This window comes from Dendrobates tinctorius, unplaced genomic scaffold (assembly GCF_039654945.1).
Source record: "Dendrobates tinctorius isolate UK_male_01 unplaced genomic scaffold, ASM3965494v1 ptg000293l, whole genome shotgun sequence".
Lineage (NCBI taxonomy): Eukaryota > Metazoa > Chordata > Amphibia > Anura > Dendrobatidae > Dendrobates > Dendrobates tinctorius.
The window spans coordinates 7,891,740-7,913,243 of NW_027361960.1; the positions used below are offsets into that span (position 1 = coordinate 7,891,740).

Sequence of the window (21,504 nt, forward strand, 5' to 3'; positions counted from 1 at the left end):
CCTAATATTGGCTAATAAACAAGCAACTCTGGTAAATCGGTTGCTTGAGGCATTCCCAGCACACAGCAGCGGTGATGGTTCTCACACGAGCCGTACGGGCCGGGGGCAGCTTGGTAGAGGTGTTCATGGTGCACACAGCAGAAGTGGCGCTGGAGACAGGGGTTTCATGACAATGTTGTGGACTGATTTTTCACGGACCGCTCACACAACTGGTAATACTGCATCGATGGAAAGTGACAGGAGACAGCAGTTGTCAACTATGGTTACAAACTACTTTTCCTCCCATATCGATGTTCTCCCACACAGGTCATTCCCCTTTGACTATTGGGCCGCTAAACTGGACACCTGGCCTGAATTGGCACAATATGCCTTACAGGAGCTCGCTTGCCCAGCTGCAAGTGTGCTATCGGAAAGAGTCTTCAGTGCAGCTGGATCAATCCTGACAGAAAAAAGGACCTCGTCTGTCAACCCAAAATGTGGATGATCTAACCTTCATTAAAATGAACCGTGCATGGGTTTCCAAGGATTTTGTCCCACCTTCCCCTGATGACACATAGGGTGACAGATAAATGGCTTGCTTTGGTCCACCTCTTCCTGGGACTTGACCTATTTCGCCTTTTGCATCAGCTGAATGTCCAACATCAACATATGCCACTTTCTAAAACTCCCTAACTGTGCTGCCTCCCCCCCCATGGCCGGGGTCACCACCTAGCGCACGACACCGTGCGAGTGCCGTTGCCCTGGACAGGTGGGTAGGCCGACTCTTGGGCGCGGGCACTGGCACAGGGTCCCTCATAGTGCAATCAAGTGTCTCTGACGGTGGTGGTGCACACCCGCCGTCAGACACACCGCCGTACTATGAGGGGCCCAGTTCCAGTACCCATGCCCACGAGTGGGCCCCCCTTGCTTGGGCAGGGCCCCAGCATTTGCAATCTTTACCTCTCCCTGCTCCTCCGCTGTGTAGTCTGGGCCGTCAAATCCATACTGTGCCTGACACCGTCTGAGCCTGCCTCCTGATGTATAGACATATATTTTGAATGTGTACGCTATCCATACATGTTATCCGGGGATACGGTACCCTTTCTCACCTTTGTGCAATCACGTGCAATCCATACTGGGCCTAACACCGTCTGAGCCTGCCTCCTGATGTATAGACATATATTTTGAATGTGTACGCTATCCATACATGTTATCCGGGGATACGGTACCCTTTCTCACCTTTGTGCAATCACGTGCAAGCCATACTGGGTCTAACACCGTCTGAGCCTGCCTCCTGATGTATAGACATATATTTTGAATGTGTACGCTATCCATACATGTTATCCTGGGATACGGTACCCTTTCTCACCTTTGTGCAATCACGTGTAATCCATACTGGGCGTGAGAACGGCTGGCGAGCTGTTAAGCAAGCTACAGCACCTGTGGTTTGCACACGTAAGTTTTTCATTTTTTCAGGAATGACGGTTAGGCCTAATTCCGGAACTGCGGTTGACCTGCACTTACTGGGAAATCATCGTTCGCGGGTAATAATTGTAATCAGTGATCCCCATCACTAACGTTGTTCAGCGGGTTATCTGCACCTGTAAGCAACAAACGCTGGCCTTTTCAGTGTAGCGCACATGCAGCCACGAACATGTAAGGGCATGACACACCAGTTATTGGCCAATCTCATGTGCCAGAGCCTCACGTGTCCCTCTAGTAAGCCGGACTCGGACCGCGGGGCATGACGGAGTCTCGTTCGTTAACGGAATTAAGCTTGCAATGTGTGCATCTGTTCTGTAGCTGGCATGGTTGAGGTTTCCCAGGTGGAGTCGAATTTAACCATAGGCTCCACTCCTGGTGGTGCCCTTCTGGACATTCCTTTAAGGTTCAGCTTTGCAACCATACTGCCCACGTAAAACAAACACTTTGCCTTCATGAACGCTGTTTGGAGGGTCATGACTCGTGGGAATAACGCCGCCCAATCAGTTAACCTTCTAGAGAGATCCTTCGTTGCTCCCAAGCATGACATCACACTCCCTAGGAGGAAGGTAATGCCACTGTGGCGACCGTACTCCTGGGGGTGACACAAGTGCACTGATGCCCAGCCACTGCTCGATGAATCTGCTGGTACATTGACCCAGACCACTACATTCCCCTCGCACGCTACACGGCCTGAATCTGACCCTGATGAAACTCTGGTTACCCTTCCCATATACAGTTCCATCTTACACGGTGACAAAGAGGAAGCTGCAGATGAAAGTGCAGGTTCGGCCCACCCGCCATCAGAAACACCACCGTACTATCAGGGGCCCTGTGCCAGTGCCGTCGCCAACGAGTGGGCCCCCCCTGCTTGCTCAGAATCACAGCACTTGCAAGGTTGAAATACTGTGCAGTGAGATGGAAGATGGGGACGACGAGGAGTCCAGACTAGCACAGGGATTCCCTAGCGAGGAGACTTATTTGATTGTTTTCAATGTTGGGACAGCAATTTTTGGGGAGCACTATACTCTGGAGAATGATAGATGGGGCCCACCATACACTGGAACATTCCAAAGGTGGACATCAGACACTGGAGCAGCATTTACAGGGCCCATTATACACTAGAGCATTAGAAATGGGGCCCATTATGTTTGGAGCATTATTTGGGCCCATAAGACAGTGGAGCTTCATCCATGGGGACCAACATATACTGTAGCATTATGTGGAGCTCATCATATACTGTTTCAAACATTATATGGGACCAATGATTCTGTATGGAGAAATAGATGGGCCTCGTCATGAGATGTAAAAAGTGAAGTATTTTTCATTGTACTATACCGCTATTTCTCCGCCGTATCGGAGCATGATGAGTTGTGGTATGTGTTAAAGGGGCGCTCTTTCGCCCAGGGCACATGAAAACCTGGAGCCAGCCCTACCCCCCCACAACTTTAGCCAAATAACCCCCATTTTTCAGTGCGTAACTTGTATTATGAAGTTAATTAAGGTTGACAAGCTTAAGTAAGAAGAATTGATGCTTTTAGCATTCAAATGGGCACTGTAGGTGTGTTTCCTGTCCTCCTCTCACTGCCGACTTTTATTCCCCATTGACTTACATTGGGTTTCGTGTTTCGGGACGACCCCGACTTTTCCCTACAATCGGCCGATCTTGCTCGACCCGACTTTTGGAAAAGTCGTGTTTCACGAAACGAAACTCGACCCTAAAAAACCAAAAGTCGCTCAACTCTACATATCATCATATAATAAATAGTGAAAAAAATGCAAAGTGCTAAACTGCAAGAAAAAATATAAAGACGTGCCCATAATTTTAAAGAAAACCTTACATAAGCAAATGATATTTTCAATATGTACCGAGACAAAAGTGCCAAGTGCTAGGCTGTGAACTGAAGGTGCATAAAGGCAAACATCTCTGTGATGGAAGCAATATGCTGCAGCGCAATCACATAAAAAAGCAGTGTATTTACACAAGTGTGTGCCCAGCTTTTGGTACCATGACTACCACCCCAACAGCGCCGTTTCACCAAGAGGGCTTCTTCTAATGGGGGTATTTTTATTTATTAAGTTCTTTTAAATATTCATAAATAAAATATTTAGTTTTTATCACACCTATGCCTCTATATTGCTTTAATATTTATTTATGGGACTTGTGTGGTTATATAAATTTTTTTAGGTTGGTTGGAATACATTTTAGACGTATGTGAATAACTCATAGGCCGGGGTCACACTGGCGAGGAATACGGGAGAGTGAGAGGCGCAAAAAGCACGCATTAGACACGGACAAATGATTCTCTATGGGGTCCCTCGCACCAGCCGTATATTTCTCCTCAGTATCCTACGCTCCGTGCCACTCGCAGCATGCTGCGATTGTCAGCGTACTACGCCCGTAATACGCCAATGCAAGTCTATGGGTGCGCAAAAAATACAGATTACACACAGACCACACATGTGACTTGCGAGAAATACGCACCAGGTGTCTTTTAGCAAAGCCGGCAATTCAGTGCGCTATACAGTAAACTCACACTGACAGTTTTAATAAAGAAATGAAAGAATAGATATACACACATAGAATACATATATATATGCATTATATGTGTGTATATCTATTCTTTCATTTCTTTATTAAAACTGTCATAGGGCTCCATTATATGTCCATTTTGCAAGCCTGCGAGAAAATCTCTCCATACGGATGCCATACGGATTACATACGGATGCTGACATGTGCAAAATACGCGACCACACCTTCATTACGGATGACATACGGAGCACTGTTTAGGGGTCTGTCATCCGTATTACGCATGTAAAATACTGACCGCATTTTGCGCAGGTTAGTGTGACTCCAGCCATAGGCGTATTCCAGAAACAAGCAGTAGTGGATGTTGCTGAGTGAAAATTTGCAAATCTGCCATCATACTGCCCAGTACATTGTACTTCCCGTACATTATGCCAAGCTCGTGCTTTTGTAGAAATGTACCTTGAAAATTAAGTGGACTCTCATCGCTACAGAAATGCCAAAAATGTACAGTAGAAGCTAAATGTGGCTTGGGCTAGTGATCAGAAGAGAGGGGAGCATTTGGATTTGGGAGAATTCACTGGATTTCTTATTGGGGTGAGTGAGGACTTGCTTTTTTGTGGATTGATTTGAAGCTTTAATTGGGACACATTTACCCTGTGCTGTACGTTGAGCACTTACATAGGAGTTTTTCCATATAAATCTCTGATTGACATGATTCAGATGACACGCCCAACAAATTCAATCACTTTGAGACAGCAGAGTTACACTAGACTCCGTCTAGCCTCTATTCCGTGGTGTTCTCATCCGAACGCAGTCCGATGTACGCTCTCACAGAGACAACAGAGAGGATGAATAAGTTAAGTTTTCCTTCTTCTCCACACCTGTGCTGTAATTCTCTCATGCATGAGAAATCAAATCCCACTTGGATGACACTCTGCTCAAATGCTGACAGAGTTTGAGCTAAGTGTCATTAGCATAATTTGCTCGATTCTCTCACATGAGAGCCAGAGCAACCGCACTACTACCCCTAATATCCCACATCATCCCATCACAGCCGCCGGACTACCACCCCTAATATCCCACATCATCCCATCAGAGCCGCCGGACTAAAACCTCTAATATCCCACATCATCCTGTCAGCTAGAACAACCAGACTACTACCCCTAATATCCCACATCATCCCATCAGCCAGAGCCACCGGACTGCTACCCTTAATATCCCACATCATCCCATCAGCCAGAGCCACCGGACTACTACCCCTAATATCCCACATCATCCCATCAGCCTGGGGTCAGAACCAAAGTGCTGAGTGAAACAGTCCTAACTTACATACCCCCTTTAAGAGAGGCCTGGCGTCAGAACCAGAATGCTGAGTGGATTTGCCCTGACTTTCATACCAATGATTCTTTTAATAGAAGCCTTGAGTGAGAATCAGAGCGCTGACGGATTTACCCTAACTTCCATACCGGGGATCCCTTTAAGACAGGCCTGGGGTCAGTACCAAAGCACAGCGTGGATTTGCCCTCACTTCCATACCAGGGATCCCTTTAAGAGGGGCCTGGGGACACGGTCAGAGCACAGAGTGTATTTGCCCTAACTTCCATGCCGGGGATCCATTTAAGAGGGGCCTGGGGTCAGAACCAAAGCGCTGAGTGGAATTGCCCTAACTTCTTTACCAATGATCCCTTTAAGAGAGACTGGGGTCAGAACTAGAGCACTGAGTGGATTTGCCCTGACTTGCATACCAATGATCCCTTTAATAGAATCCTGGGGTCAGAACCACAGCCCTGAGTGGAACAGTCCTAACTTCCATACCGGGATCCCTTTAAGCGAGAAAAGAAGAAATATGCAGCACTCACCGATGTAGCTGAAAAACTGTGAGTCTTTATTTCACATAATTTCCATCAAATGTGTGGACATGCAGGACATAGAGGAATGCTAGGAGAGGGAGGTGCCGGACAACGGCCGTTTCGCGATTACTCGCTTCTACGGGTCCAGAAGCGAGTAATCGCGAAACGGCCGTTGTCCGGCACCTCCCTCCCCTAGCATTCCTCTACGTCCTGCATGTCCACACATTTGATGGAAATTATGTGAAATAAAGACTCACAGTTTTTCAGCTACATCGGTGAGTGCTGCATATTTCTTCTTTTTTCGCTTCACATTGAAATATTCATGTTTTTTCATGCAAGCACCTCCATTTTTTGACTGAATTATATGCCGCAATACTTCAGATAAATAGCTCCGTCTGGTAAGGTGGTGATTTGTGTGCCCTAGTATGCCGTTCAGCTGTCTGCTCTTTGCTGGGATCATCCCTTTAAGAAAGGCCTGGGGTCAGAACCAAAGCGCTGGATGGATTTGCCCTGACTTCCATACCAATGATCCCTTTAATAGAATCAGAGTGCTGAAGGATTTGCACTATCTTCCATACCAGTGTGGGGAAGGTGACTTGACGGACAGACTTGACTGGAAGTAGGAGGGAACGGTTGGTGCACTATGGACGGAGATTGACAAGGACAGTAGGGTGATAGCTGGGAAAGACAGACAAGAGAGTGCAGTACCTAGAAATGACCACAAATTGGCAGGGGGGAGTAGTTCAGGTCTCAACAGCAACTTAGGGCTTGAGAAACGCTTAGTCATTTGGGGAGGGGAGATAGGAACCCAGGAGAGGAATTCCCAGTGAGAGAGGGGATAAATAGGACTGGTTGGGGTTCCAGAGAGGCTAGTCCCGTGAGGAGCTCAGTGGAGGAAGACTCAGGACAGAAGACGGAGAACGGTGAAGAGCTCGACCAGGGGACTGACAGGAGAAGACAGTCAAGGGGGTGGCCCTGACACGACGTACCGCAGGACAGACGAGGCCCCGGGGGTACCGATTGGACGATGACCTTGGGCAGGTGAAGCGCTGGCGGTAGATTGGTCTAGGACAGCCCCAGCGAAAGATCCGCGTGGGACATCATCACTACTAATGGAAAGGTGAAAGGTACCCGGGCCTGGAAACGGAGAGCTGTAAAGGAACTGCGGTGCATGGCTAAGGTCGTCAGGAGGACGGCCAATAAACCCGGATCTGTTACAACTGAATTCTGCCTCCGTCTCGTCTTGCATTGTCCGGTCGTGGTAAGCAGTGGACCACCCCCCAATCCGGCCCCCTACCACACCAGAGATCCCTTTAAGAGAGGCCTGGAGTCAGTACCAAAGTGCAGAGTGGATTTGCCCTCACTTCCATACCAGGGATCTCTTTAAGAGACCCTGGGGTCAGAACCAGAGCACTTAGTGGAATTGCCCTAACTTCCATACCGGGGATCCCTTTAAGAGACCCTGGGGTCAGAACCACAGCGCTGAGTGGAACGGTCCTAATTCCATACCAGGGATCCCTTTAAGAGAGGCCTGGGGTCAAAACCAAAGTGCTGGATGGATTTGCCCTGACTTCCATACCAATGATCCCTTTTAATAGAAATGAATACAAAAAACCACGAATAAAAACATCAATGCCACAATACTAACGAGTAGGTAACAGGTATACTCCTGTACCGATAATTGAAGACACCAAACAAAAAAGGAGCAATAAAACCTCTGTTGAATATTATCAAAATGGAATATTTTTTATTAATTCAAATATTTAAAAAAAAATTTCTTGTAAAAATTACATCATATAGACAAAAAAGTAAATGTAGAAGGACATAGACAATAAAAAATCTGAGGCTACAGAATTATGTATATAAGGACCTGGTGAAAAGACCTCTAAATTTTATATCCAAGCCATATATTTTATTTACTTAGATATATATCTACGGCCTATAGCAAACAGTGCACTTTCAAATGTTAGTGTCCTGCATGAATTGCCCAACTAACAGGTGCCAAAAACCGTCAAAAAGTCAGTAGATTAAAGCCAGGGTAAGTCAATAAGTCCACTGTGCTGTCAGATGTCGCAGCCCCAACGTGCGTTTCGTGTGGGCCTCCTCAGGGGGCTGTAATGCCATTTGTGTGTACATTCCCATATATATATATATATATATGTCCCCCGCAGCTGATCCTATCACGGACATAATGAGTGGCGCATGTTCAAACAGCGCGCGCCCCAGGTGTGACATCACATCCGGCCTTCAGTATTTCGTTTTCTATGATGTCTTAAGCAAGCCAGTAATGTCTTCTGTATTTTCCAGTCTATTCTATTATTTTATGTTATTACTGTCTTTTTTGACAAACCACACCTTACTCATGCCTAGATGGGTGTTTCTTTGAATATCGACCATATTTGTGAGTATTTAAACCCCTTCTTGTTGTGTTAATCTACATATGTTCTTAAGTTTTGAGAAAAGGTTCGGTACAAACCTGAAACGCTGTAATAAAAGCTATGAAGTGGAATTACTCTTTTATTAAGAGCAGCATGATCTACCAGAACATTTATCTCCTTCTCCTCAAAAAGAAATAATGAACGCTGATGCTTTGATGCCGGTTTGAAGGCAAAGGATGATACACTAAATTATTATTCAGTTTAGATTTCTCTTTTGTTCAGTCACTTTGAATTTGGTATATGAAAAAAATAAACCATGAAAGTATTTTTACTTTGCAGCATTTTTCCATACCTGCCTAAAACTTTTGCACAATAGTAAATGCTGTGGTTGCATTATCTATGTATGACTTGGGTGCTGACTATGTTTAGCTGCATTTGTTTGTAAATGTATGAACATATCCATAATTCCCACTCTATAAGGCAAATGATCGGCTGTGATAGATATTTTGCTCTTAAACAGGTTATAGACTATTAATAATTTGCTTTTAATTTATATATTTTCAATTAAGAAATGACAGTTTTTGAACCTTTTACAGATTTTAAAAGAAGACCCTGCAGTTCTGCGCGTTTTGGGTTTGATTCTAGCAATTGGCAATTATATGAACGGAGGAAACAGAACACGGGGGCAAGCTGATGGATTCGCTATAGACATTTTACCAAAACTAAAAGATGTAAAAAGCAATGTAAGTAATAGTTTTACTCAATGCAATAATTGAATTTTTACATTTTCTACACAGACAATATTTCGGTGAAAAGACTAAAGTTTGATTGTGAAGGAAACATATAATCAATAAGGGAAATAATAACAGCAGTACAGTACATTTACCTGACAAAAGATGGATTGTGAGCCCTCGCTGGCAGGGTCCTCTCTCCTACTGTACTAGTCGTGACTTGTATTGTTTAAGATTACTGTCCTTTTTTATTATGTATACCCCTCCTCATATGTAAAGCGCCACGGAATAAATGGTGCTATAATAAGAAGAATAAACTGGATATGCCAGTATTGTAAGCCCAAAGGATATAGCATCTGCCAGCGCTTCTGCAGGACTTAGGACCACAGGGGAAATCTCCTGGGAGCATATAACGGTGTCAAAAATGCAGCTTCACTGACCTTTGAAGGGGGTTATCAAATAGTCTGTACTAGCCAGAATATTTCCTACTGTTTGTATATATGGAGACAGGACGGGGCACAGGATAATTGAATTGGCACAGTAGCCATTCACACACAGCATCTTTTAAATGTGCCAATCCGGGTTACCCTGGAAATATGAGCCTATGGTCCTGACTATAAAAAGCCTCGAAGACTGATGCGATCCATGATTTACTTCTTCCTCCCTCAGAAAAACAGGATAACTACAAATGGAAACGTTTTAGATATTTTCTGTTATTTCTCCCTTACTATTTTTTAACTGTTTTTCATATTTGTGTGTTTATTTTTACCTGTTTATATATGTACAGTCATATGTTAAAGTTTGGGCACCCCTATTAAAGTTAACCTTTTTTCTTTATAACAATTTTGGTATTTGCAACAGCTATTTCAGTTTCATATATGTAATAACTGATGGACTCAGTTATATTTCTGGATTCAAATGAGGTTTATTGTACTAACAGAAAATGTGCATTCTGCATTTAAACAAAATTTGAATTTGACCGGTGCAAAAGTATGGGCACCCTTATCATTTTCTTGATTTGAACACTCCTAACTACTTTTTACTGACTTCCTGAAGCACTAAATTGGTTTTGTGACCTCATTGAGCTTTGAACTTCATAGCCAGGTGTATCAAATCATGAGAAAAGATATTTAAGGTGGCCACTTGCAAGTAGTTCTCCTATTTGATTCTCCTATGAAGAGTGGCATCATGGGCTCCTCAAAACAACTCTCAAATGATCTGAAAACAAAGATTATTCAACATAGCTTTTCAGGGGAAGGATACAAAAAGTTGTCTCAGAGATTTAACCTGTCAGTTTCCACTGTGAGGAACATGGTAAGGAAATGGAAGAACACAGGTACAGTTCTTGTTAAGCCCAGAAGTGGCAGGCCAAGAAAAATATCAGAAAGGCAGAGAAGAAGAATGGTGAGAACAGTCAGGGACAATCCACAGACCACCTCCAAAGACCTGCAGCATCATCTTGCTGCAGATGGTGTCACTGTGCATCAGTCAACAATACAGCGCACTTTGCACAAGGAGAAGCTGTATGGGAGAGTGATGCGAAAGAAGCCGTTTCTGCAAGCACGCCACAAACAGTCGCCTGAGGTATGCAAAAGCACATTTGGATAAGCCAGTTACATTTTGGAAGAAGGTCCTGTGGACTGATGAAACAAAGATTGAGTTGTTTGGTCATACAAAAAGGCGTTATGCATGGAGGCTAAAAAACACAGCATTCCAAGAAAAACACTTGCTACCCACAGTAAAATTTGGTGGAGGTTCCATCATGCTTTGGGCCTGTGTGGCCAATGCCGGCACCGGGAATCTTGTTAAAGTTGATGGTCGCTTGGATTCAACTCAGTATCAGCAGATTCTTAACAATAATGTGCAAGAATCAGTGACGAAGTTGAAGTTATGCAGGGGATGGATATTTCAGCATGACAATGATCCAAAACACCGCTCCAAATCTACTCAGGCATTCATGCAGAGGAACAATTACAATGTCCTGGAATGGCCATCCCAGTCCCCAGACCTGAATATCATTGAACATCTGTGGGATGATTTGAAGCGGGCTGTCCATGCTCGGCGACCATCAAACTTAACTGAACTGGAATTGTTTTGTAAATAGGAATGGTCACAAATACCTTCATCCAGGATCCAGGAACTCTTTAATAGCTACAGGAAGCGACTAGAGGCTGTTATTTTTGCAAATGGATGATCTACGAAATATTAATGTCACTTTTATGTTGAGGTGCCCATACTTTTGCACCGGTCAAATTTTGCTTAAATTCAGATTGCACATTTTCTGTTAGTGCAATAAACCTCATTTGAATCCAGAAATATAACTGAGTCCATCAGTTATTAGATATATGAAACTGAAATAGCTGTTGCAAAAACCAAAATTGTTATAAAGAAAAAAGGTTAACATTAATAGGGGTGCCCAAACTTTAACATATGACTGTATATATATATATTTATTGTAAGCACTGTATGTTTTTATATTAAATCTTAAGATCTTTAATAAGTTTGACCTTGTATGCTCTACAAGAATCCTATAGCCTTTAAGAGAGTGTGAGACTTTTTAATTGTCTGACAGTAACCTACGTTTTGGGGACTCATCACCCCGTCTGTTTGATGAGTGATAGCAGCGTAAGAAAGCGGGTGTGCTGAATGTGTCGGGGTGTGGTGTATGCTCACCCTATAGCCTAAAACAAAGGTTGAGAGCAGGATTTGAGTGAGAGGAGATAAATTAACCCTTGCAAGCGCAACTCCATGTCACATGTTAATAAGTGTGTACGTGACATTGATGTGCCAAAAAACAGAAGTGTCTAGCAAATCTTTTGTATTGACTTAACCCAAAGTGAACAGCAGCCTTACTGTAAATCAGTCACATATATTTAGTATTGTTTTAATAAGTTAGAAATGCCTTTAAAAAAAGTTCTGATCTACCTTACCATAAGTCATGAGTGTCTTGAAGAACACGTTACAAAAATAGAGTTGCTTTATTCTCATTTACATACAGGGGACTACTGAACGAGATCGCAGATAGTGGGACCAGGCTCATGGAGTGAGGTCTCGCCAATGCCAGCACTAGTTTCAGGTGATTCTAAATCCTGATGCATATTCAGCTGAAAAGTACCGTATTGACAGTTGACACTGTGTGGTATTGGCCTCGGCTGTTTTTAAAATCGATTGTGGCTGAATAAACTCTTAAATACCTCTGTCAATCGTGACAGCGGTGTCTAAGTGGTTAAAAGGGGGTTAAAAGACACCCTTTGACAGTATCGACCACCCTACCATCATATTGGCAGGTGCCTATCGTTGCCATGGTACCCTGAGGTCATCTGATGACCCCAGGGTATGATGGCCTGTAAAATCCAGATGTAAGCAGAGTCTCACAGTCAGTGAGAAACTGACAGGTACTGTATATGGCACTGCAGTACACAAATACTGCAGTGTATGAGACCAGTGATCAAAGTGAAAATTATACATGTCCCACAGTGGGACTAAGTGGAAAAGTAAAAATATGTAAAATACATAAAATCTCTATATATAAAAATGAATGTGTGTGTGTGTGTATCACCAACCAATCACGAAGCATCTTTCATTTCAGCAGAGCTGTTCAAAGAAGCTGAGCTGTGATTGGTTGCTATGAGCAACAGTTATCCTTGCAACCAATCACTAAGTATCTCTCATTTCACCAGAGCTGGTTAAAAGAAGCTGAGCTGTGATTGGTTGTATTGAGCAAGTTTTCCCACTTGACAACACCTCAGCAGACACTGACAGGGTGGGAGAAATCTAGCATCCCCGGTAACATAAGCTCCCAGCCATTGTCTGCCCCCAAAAAAGGAGCAGAGAGCACATGACAGAAATGAGTCCCCCTCTCCCGTGCCCATATCCCCATCACACATCCTCCATCCCATAGGCACATCTTCCCTCTTAAAGGGATCTCCAGTATGGAAGTCAGGGCAAATCCCTCATCGCTCTGATGCTGACCCCAGTCTTCTCTTAAAGGGATCATTGGTATGGAAGTTAGGACAACTCCATTCAGCGCTTTGGTTTTGACCCCAGGCCTCTCTTAAAGGGAACCCTGTTATGGAAGTTAGGACCTTTCCACTCAGTGCTGTGGTTCTGACCCCAGGGTCTCTTAAAGGGATCATTGGTGTGGAAGTCAGGGCAAATCCATCCAACGCTTTGGCTCTGACCCCAGACCTCTCTTAAAGGGATCCCTGGTATGGAAGTCAGGGCAATTGCCTTCAAATGCTCTGGTACTGACCCCAGGCTCTCTTAAAGGGATCTCCTGTATGGAAGTTAGAGCAAATCCCTCAGCGTTCTGATTCTGACCCAAGAGTTCCATTAAAGATATCATTGGTATGCAATTCAGGGCAAATCCACTCAGCACTCTGGTTCTTTTCCCAGGCTCTCTTAAAGGGATCCCTGGTATGGAAGTTAGGGCAAATCCACTCAGTGCTCTGGTTCTGACCCAAGGCCCCTCTTAAAGGGATCCCCGTTATGGAAGTTAGGGTAAATCCCTCAGCACTCTGATTCTCACCCCAGGTTTCTATTAAAGCGATCATTGGTATGGAAGTCAGAGCAAATCCACTCAGCGCTCTGGTTCTGACGTCAGGCCTATCTTAAAGGGATCCCCGGTATAGAAGTTAGGACCGTTCCACTCAGGCTCATGGGATGATGTGGGATATTAGGGGTAGTAGTCTGGTGGCTATGGCTGACGGGATGATGTGGGATATTAGTGGTAGTAGTCAGATGGCTCTGGCTGACGGGATGATGTGGGATATTAGGGGTAGTAGTCTTGTAGCTCTGACGGGATGATGTGGGATATTAGGGGTAGTAGTCCGGTGGCTCTGGCTGATGGGGTGATGTGGTATATTAGGGATAGTAGTCCGGTGGCTCCAGCTGATGGGATGATGTGGGATATTAGGGATAGTAGTCTAGTAGCTCTGGCTGACGAGATGATGTGGGATATTATAGTGAATGTGGCTATGCGGAGTGGGTGGGGCTATACACTCAGCTTTATATATATAAATATACTGTAATTATAATTTGTTATAACTAACCGTAGTTAGTTACTATTCCCGGGCAGCGCCAGGCTCTTCAGCTAGTATGTAATAAAGGAAGAAAATCTGCAGTGTAGTGCACATCCAGTGTTAGTCAATGAGAAATTCAGAAGTGGTCAGAAGTGGTGTGCACATTCTGCGGAAAAATACGCGCGGATTTGCAGCATTTTATGTTACGCAGCATGTCAATTTTTTTGGCAGATCTGTAGCATTTCTGCATCCATTGAGTCAGTCAAATCTGCAGCAAAACTGCAGGTGTAAAAAGATTTGCGGTTTTGCTGCGGAGTTGCGTGCAAAAAACGCTGCAGATCGGGAGGAGGAAGAGTGTGTAGGCGGAGACTATGTGTGTGGGCAGAGACTATGTGTGTGGGTCTGTCTGCGGGTGTCTGTGTGTATCTGTGTGTATGTGCGGGGGTCTGCGGGTGTGTACGGGTCTGTGTGTGTGTGGGTGTGTGTAGGCAGGCATTGTCCGATGGGACTACTAGTCCCATCTGGCTATGTCTGCTACAGTGACAACATTAGCCGATGATCGGACAGTAGTAGTCCCATCATCCAGCTACTGTGTTGAATAGTAAAAAAAAAACAAAACACTTAGACACATACAGTACACACTCACCAAACAACTAATCCCCGACGGCCTTGATCACCTGCAAAAAAATTTAATAAACCAACAGTATACTCCCTGTTCAGACTTAATCCATTTAATAACGAGTGTCCCACAATGATCTCCCGTGTAGAGCTGTCACATCGAGAGATATGACCGTTCTACAGGGGCTTCGGTGTACAGTGACCGGAGATAATCTTCCCGGAGTTCATCCTGTCACTTGCGACACCGCTGCGTGAGAAAATTCTCACATAGCAGTGGTGCCGTAAATTGAGAGCACGAACTCTAATGAACTACTCTGCGGGAGTATTATCTCCGGTCAGTGTGTCATCGGAGCCCCTGTAGAGCGGTCACAGATGTGACAGCTCTACACGGGAGATCGTCGTGGGACACTCGTTATTAAATGTATTATCTTGGAACAGCGAGTATTTGTGTTGGTGTATTTTATTTTTTTTGCAGGTGATCGAGGGCGTCGCAGGAATTAGGCATATAATAAATATGGCAAACTGTTGTGTTTTATTTCATTAAAATAATTTATTCTGGTTGTGTCTTTATTTAACCACTTAACAACTATAGGATTAGTAATGGATAGGTGTCTTATTGACGCCTCTCCATTACTAAGCCGGGCTTGATGTCACCTTACAATACAACTTAACCTCCCTTTGCTCTTCAGGCCTCCTCTCTCCTTCCATCATGGCGTTCCCTCCTTCTTCTTCCTGTCTGGCCTCTTTTCCCGCCACCGGCTCCCGCTCCTCCTTCTGGGGGCGGCGTCTTCTTCCTACTCCTCCATACCATGCCAGTACACAAACCCCTCGGGGGGCGGGCCATGTTGCTGTCGCATAGAAGTTCAGACAGGGGAGGCCCAGGACTGTTCACGCTCTTTTCTTAGGACCACCCATGTTGTCACACCCTTCTTCACCGCGCTGGCGGCCATTTTTAGCATTCATTTTACAGTCTATCAAATTGGGTCTTTTGCACATTTCCACAAACTTTTAAGTCCAATAAATTGTAGGCACACAGAACCCGGTGGCATCGGGCTTCGTCATCCTGTTCATGACGCCAAGTTGGGTCGCCCTCCCAGGGCTGTGGGGTACTCTGTACCGGGCCCGATGAGCTTCAATGGGAGATGTCACGGCAGCTGGGACCTGGCCCGTGGCCCTGGGCGCCCATTGTAAAAAGGGGAAAGTCTATGAGTGATTCGTGACGCCACCTGTGGTGTTCGGCAATGAAGATGTAAGCCGACGCTGCAGACAGATCCTCTGGGACAGATGGTGTGGTGCAGCAGTGATGTTATAGCCCTCCACAGGCAGGGATGTAGTCCCAGGGCAGAGTAAGTGAAGTGACACTTAGATGGTGTAGTGTCGGGCGCAAGGGATGTAGCAGTGCTGGGCGGGTTGGCGCAGGAATAAGTGGAGGACACCAGGGCATATAGTTCCAAAGCTTTACTCACAGTCTGTTGCAGGTACAGGTGCCCGCAGCCGTGCCGTGTCCTCCGGGTCAGGAGCTCAGCCAACTTCCAGGCAAGATGAAGTACTCCTTTCCAACACTCCGCCATCATATGTGCCTTTTCTGAACGTCTCCTCTTATAGCACCTTTGAATTAAGTACTCCTAGTACTGAGTTACACTGGAGTTCTTCCTGTCAGATGTTCCTATGAACTCTACTTGTACGGCAGACAGCTGTAGCCTGCTTCGGGGACTCCTACCTAGTCCCGGCTCACTATCGTTGCTGTTCTGCCCCCAAGTATTGTGTGGGAATAAAGTAGTCACTACTTCTATTCCTCCGGTGTCTGCTGCAGGACCATTAGTATCCATACAACCTCGGGGACCGGACCCCGGCCTTGCGCTTAGAACTTGGGAAGGGTTCTCTCTTCGAACCCTGATCCTTAGTCCTCCTATTCTCCTTACATTCCATACTAATCCTTCTTTCCAATGGAGAATCAAGCTTCCTTTCTCTGTCTCTTTCCTGTGCCAGCAGACCCAGATCACAGGAGTCTGCTGTAGCACTTCCTTCACTCCATCCCTCTCAGGGGATCTTCTCTCACCAACTCACCCAATGAATGACTGAACTGAACCCCTGACTCAACTCTTCCCGCTCTTTTATGTGAACTAAACTCCACCCACCTCCCAGCATGTTTCGTGTTCCAAGCAGTCACCAAGGGGTGCTATGCTACACTCCAAGCAGGGAGCCGCCGAAGGTTCTTTGCTACACTACTTTGTGGTGTGGGTTGCAGGTGTTGGAGTGTGGTCAGGTGTCTCCACCTTACCTGAATGGTGGGGCACCACACCTCAGGAGGAGGTGCAGTACCTCTGTGGCGACTGAACCCTCAAGGGCGCCACATTAGGATATCGTATTGGATGTTCTTGCATCGGATGCCATACGCAAGTGTGACTCCAGCCTAACAGGTTCACTGAAATATATGAAGCAGTCACTCTCAAGTTGCGAGATCCACAGCCAGTCAGTGTATTGCTGTCCAATCTTGGAGGAATTTGAATGGACGCCTGAATGCGCCCAAAGAAATACTAACTGCAATAATCATGCAGCCTGCAACTTTATCACTTGGGAGCTCCTGCACTTATTAAGGATCTTTTTGTACCATCTCTGCAAATAACCACACCATTGTAAATCTGCTATTACAATTGTTAGGCCATGTGCACACATTGAGTATTTGGTGAGTTTTTTACCCCAGTAATTGTAAGCCAAAATCAGGAATGGGACAATCAGAGGAAAAGCATAATAGAAACATTTGCTTCACTTCTGTATTTATCACCCACTCCTGATTTTGGCTTTCAAATACTGGGGTAAAAGAAATCACCAAATACTGAATGATCCATGGGTATTACCCCCTTCCCAGACTATAAACATCGGACCTCAGTCGCCAGATTTCCCTGTTCTGGTTTTGAAAATTGCGCAGGAGCCCAAGCAATTTTTTTCCCTTTTTTTAAATGAAACAGATATTGCGTTTAATGCAGATTTTGTGTGTGTCTTTATTTACCGTATATACTCGCTTATAAGCTGAGATTTTCATCCCCTTTTTTGGGGGGTGAAAGTCCCCCTCTTGGCTTATACACGAGTCATATACACCAGGGGGTCGGTGGGGGAGGGGGAGCGGGGGGGTGAGATCATACTTGCCCCCCGGCACATCTCTGCAGCCCCCTGCTTCTCCCACGGTCTCCCTTCCTTCCTTCAGCGGTCACGTGGTACCACTCATTAAAGGCATGAATATGCGTATGTTCATGGCTTTAACGAACGGCACCACGTGACCACTGATGGAAGGGAGACTGTGGGAGAAGCAAGGCTGCAGAGACTGCACCAGGAGGGGGTAAGCATATCCAATATTCACCTGTCCATGGTCCATCACTGCTCGCCGCTGTCTGCCACGTCCTCTGTCAGTGACATTCAGGTCAAAGGGCGCGGTGACATAGTTAGTGCGATGGACCGGGAACAGGTGAATATCTCAGGTGCCGGGTCCTGAGCCAGCGGCAACACCGGCACCTGGCCCCCATAGCGCGCCAGTGTCCCCACCTGCTCAGGACCCGACACCTGGCCCCCAGGGACAAGAGGTGAGTATGTCATTTTTTTTATTTGCAGCAGCATATGGGGGCATAATCTATGGGGCATTTTATTGTGGCTTAATCTATAGGGCATTTTATGGGGCATCTTATGTGGCATAATCTATGGAGCATCTTATGGGGCATTTTATGGGGCATAATCTATGGAGCATCTTATGGGGGCATAATCTATGGAGCATTTTATGGGGGCATAATCTATGGAGCATCTTGTGGGGCATATTTTATGGGGCATAATCTATGAAGCATCTTATGGGGCATTTTATGGGGGGCATAATCTATGGGGCATCTTATGGGGCATAATCTATGGAGCATCTTATGGGGCATCTTATGGGGGCATAATCTATGGAGCATTTTATGGGGCATAATCTATGGAGCATTTTATGGGGCATTTTATGGAGGCATAATCTATGGGGCATTTTATGGGGCAAAATCTATGAAGCATCTTATGGGGCATAATCTATGGAGCTATTGGGCATAATCTATGGAGCATCTTATGGGGCCATAACCTTTATGGAGCAGCATATGGGGCATAGTATTCTATGGAGCATCTTATGGGGCTATTATTAACCTTTGTGCAGCATTATATGGGGTGTATTTTGTATGGAGAATCCTATGGGGCCATCATGAACTGTATGGAGCATTATATGGGGCTCCTGATTCAATATGGATATTCAAAAACATTTAACCTACTGATGTCTCAATTAATTTTACTTATATTGGTATCTATTTTTATTTTTGCAATTTACCAGTAGCTGCTGCATTTTCCACCCTAGGCTTATACGTGAGTCAATAAGTTTTCCCAGTTTTTGTGGCAAAATTAGGGGGGTTGGCTTATACTTGGGTCAGCTTATACACGAATATATACGGTGACTCTTTATGTACCATTTTATTATGTTCATTACTAAACATCAGCCTTGGTATTATCTATCTACAGTATCTGTCTATCTAAAGATATATAATCAGAAGAGAAATCAATTGGATAAACAATAAAATTGTCACGCACACAATTAGCATAAAAATTCTCCAAAAATAAAATGTGCAATAAAGAGAGGAATATAATCAAATATAATGCATATAAATTAACAATTTTTTAATAATACAAATATATTTTAAAATATTGTAGCTAAAAGACTTGTGTAAACAGCTGATTCAACGGAGAACGTATAATAATAATATTGCATGGAAGCCCAAATAAATATGATAAATGTATCAATATACCTTATTACAATGAGGTGACATGGAAACCCATTATTATAGTATGACTAGCTGAAGACCCCGGCGTTGCCCGGGCATAGTAACTAACTACGGTTAGTTATAACAAATTATAATGATTAAATCTATATATGAAGCTGAGTGTAGAGCCCCGCCCACTCCACGTAGCCACATTCATCCCGTCAGGCAGAGCTACCGGACTACAACCCCTAATATCCCACATCATCCTGTCAGCCAGAGCCACCGGACTACTACCACTAATATCCCACATCATCCCGTCAGCCAGAGCCACCAGACTACTACCCCTAATATCCCACATCATCCCTTCAGCCAGAGCCACCGGACTACTACCACTAATATCCCACATAATCCTGTCAAAGCCACCGGACTACTACCCCTAATATCCCACATCATCCCATCAGCCAGGACCATCAGACAACTACCACTAATATCCCACATCATCCCGTCACAGACGCCAAACTACTTCCCTTAATATCCCACATCAACCCATCAGCCAGAGCCACCGGACTACTCCCCCTAATATCCCACATCATTCCGTCAGCCAGAGCCACCAAACTACTCCCCCTAATATCCCACATCGCCCCGTCAGCCAGAGCTACCGGACTACTACCACTAATATTCCACATCATTCCGTCAGCCAGAGCCACCGGACTACTACCCCTAATATCCCACATCATCCCATCAGCCTGGGGTCAGAACCAGAGCGCTGAGTGGAACGGTCCTAACTTCCATACCTGGGGATCCCTTTAAGAGAGGCCTGGTGTCAGAACCAGAGCGCTAAGTGGATTTGTGCTGACTTCCATACCAATGATCCCTTTAATAGAAGCTTGGGGTGAGAATCAGAGCACTGAGGGATTTACCCTAACTTCCATACCGGAGATCCCTTTAAGAGAGGCCTGGGGTCAGTACCAAAGCGCAGAGTGGATTTGCCCTTACTTCCATACCGGGGATCCCTTTAAGAGGGGCCTTGGTTCAGAACCAGAGCACTGAGTGGATTTGCTCTCATTTCCATACCAGGGATCCCTTTAAGAGAGACTGGGATCAGAACCAGAGCGCTGAGTGGATTTGCCATGACTTGCATACCAACCAATGATCCCTTTAATAGAACCCTGGGGTCAGAATCAGAGTGTTGGGGGATTTGCTCCAACTTCCATAAAGGAGATCCCTTTAAGAGAGCCTGGGGTCAAAACCAAAGCGCTGGATGGATTTGCCCTGACTTCCATACCGGAGATCCCTTTAAGAAAGGCCTGGGGTCAGTACCAAAGCACAGAGAGGATTTGCCCTAACTTCCATACCAGTGATCCCTTTAAGAGACCCTGGGGTCAGAACCACAGAGCTGAGTGGAACAGTTCTAACTTCCATACCATGGGTCCCTTTAAGAGAGGCCTGGGGTCAAAATCAAATACCTGGATGGATTTGCTCTGACTTACATACCAATGATCCCTTTAAGAAGGAAGATGTGCCTATGGGATGTAGGATGTGTGATGGGGATATGGGCATGGGAGGGGGGGATTCATTTCTGTCATGAGCTCTCTGCTCCTTTCATTGGGGGAGGCAATGGCTGGGAGCTTATGTTCCAGGGGATGCTAGATTTCTCCCACCATGTCAGTGTCTGCTGAGTTGTTGTCAAGTGGGAAAACTTGCTCATAGCAACCAATCACAGCTCAGCTACTTTCAACCAGCTCTGGTGAAATGAGAGATGCTTAGTGATTGGTTGCAAGGAAAACTGTTGCTCATAGCAACTAATCACAGCTCAGCTTCTTTTAAACAGCTCTGGTGAAATGAAAGATGCTTCATGATTGGTTGGTGATACACACACATACAGTGGGGCAAAAAAGTATTTAGTCAGTCAGCAATAGTGCAAGTTCCACCACTTAAAAAGATGAGAGGCGTCTGTAATTTACATCATAGGTTTACCTCAACTATGGGAGACAAACTGAGAAAAAAAAATCCAGAAAATCACATTGTCTGTTTTTTTTTCATTTTATTTGCATATTATGGTGGAAAATAAGTATTTGGTCAGAAACAAAACTTCATCTCAATACTTTGTGATATATCCTTTGTTGGCAATGACAGAGGTCAAACGTTTTCTGTA

General features: G+C 45.0%; 1 protein-coding gene across 2 annotated transcripts in view; it reads left to right on the forward strand.

Moving 5' to 3' along the window:
• The window catches only part of FMN2 (formin 2), a 631,532-nt gene that overhangs the window by 373,038 nt on the left and 236,990 nt on the right, over window positions 1–21,504 (forward strand). For both annotated transcript variants that reach the window (XM_073560097.1, XM_073560098.1), the window contains exon 11: window positions 8,816–8,962. In XM_073560097.1, the coding sequence (XP_073416198.1) occupies window positions 8,816–8,962 (147 nt within the window). The remainder of the gene's footprint in view (window positions 1–8,815; window positions 8,963–21,504) is intronic.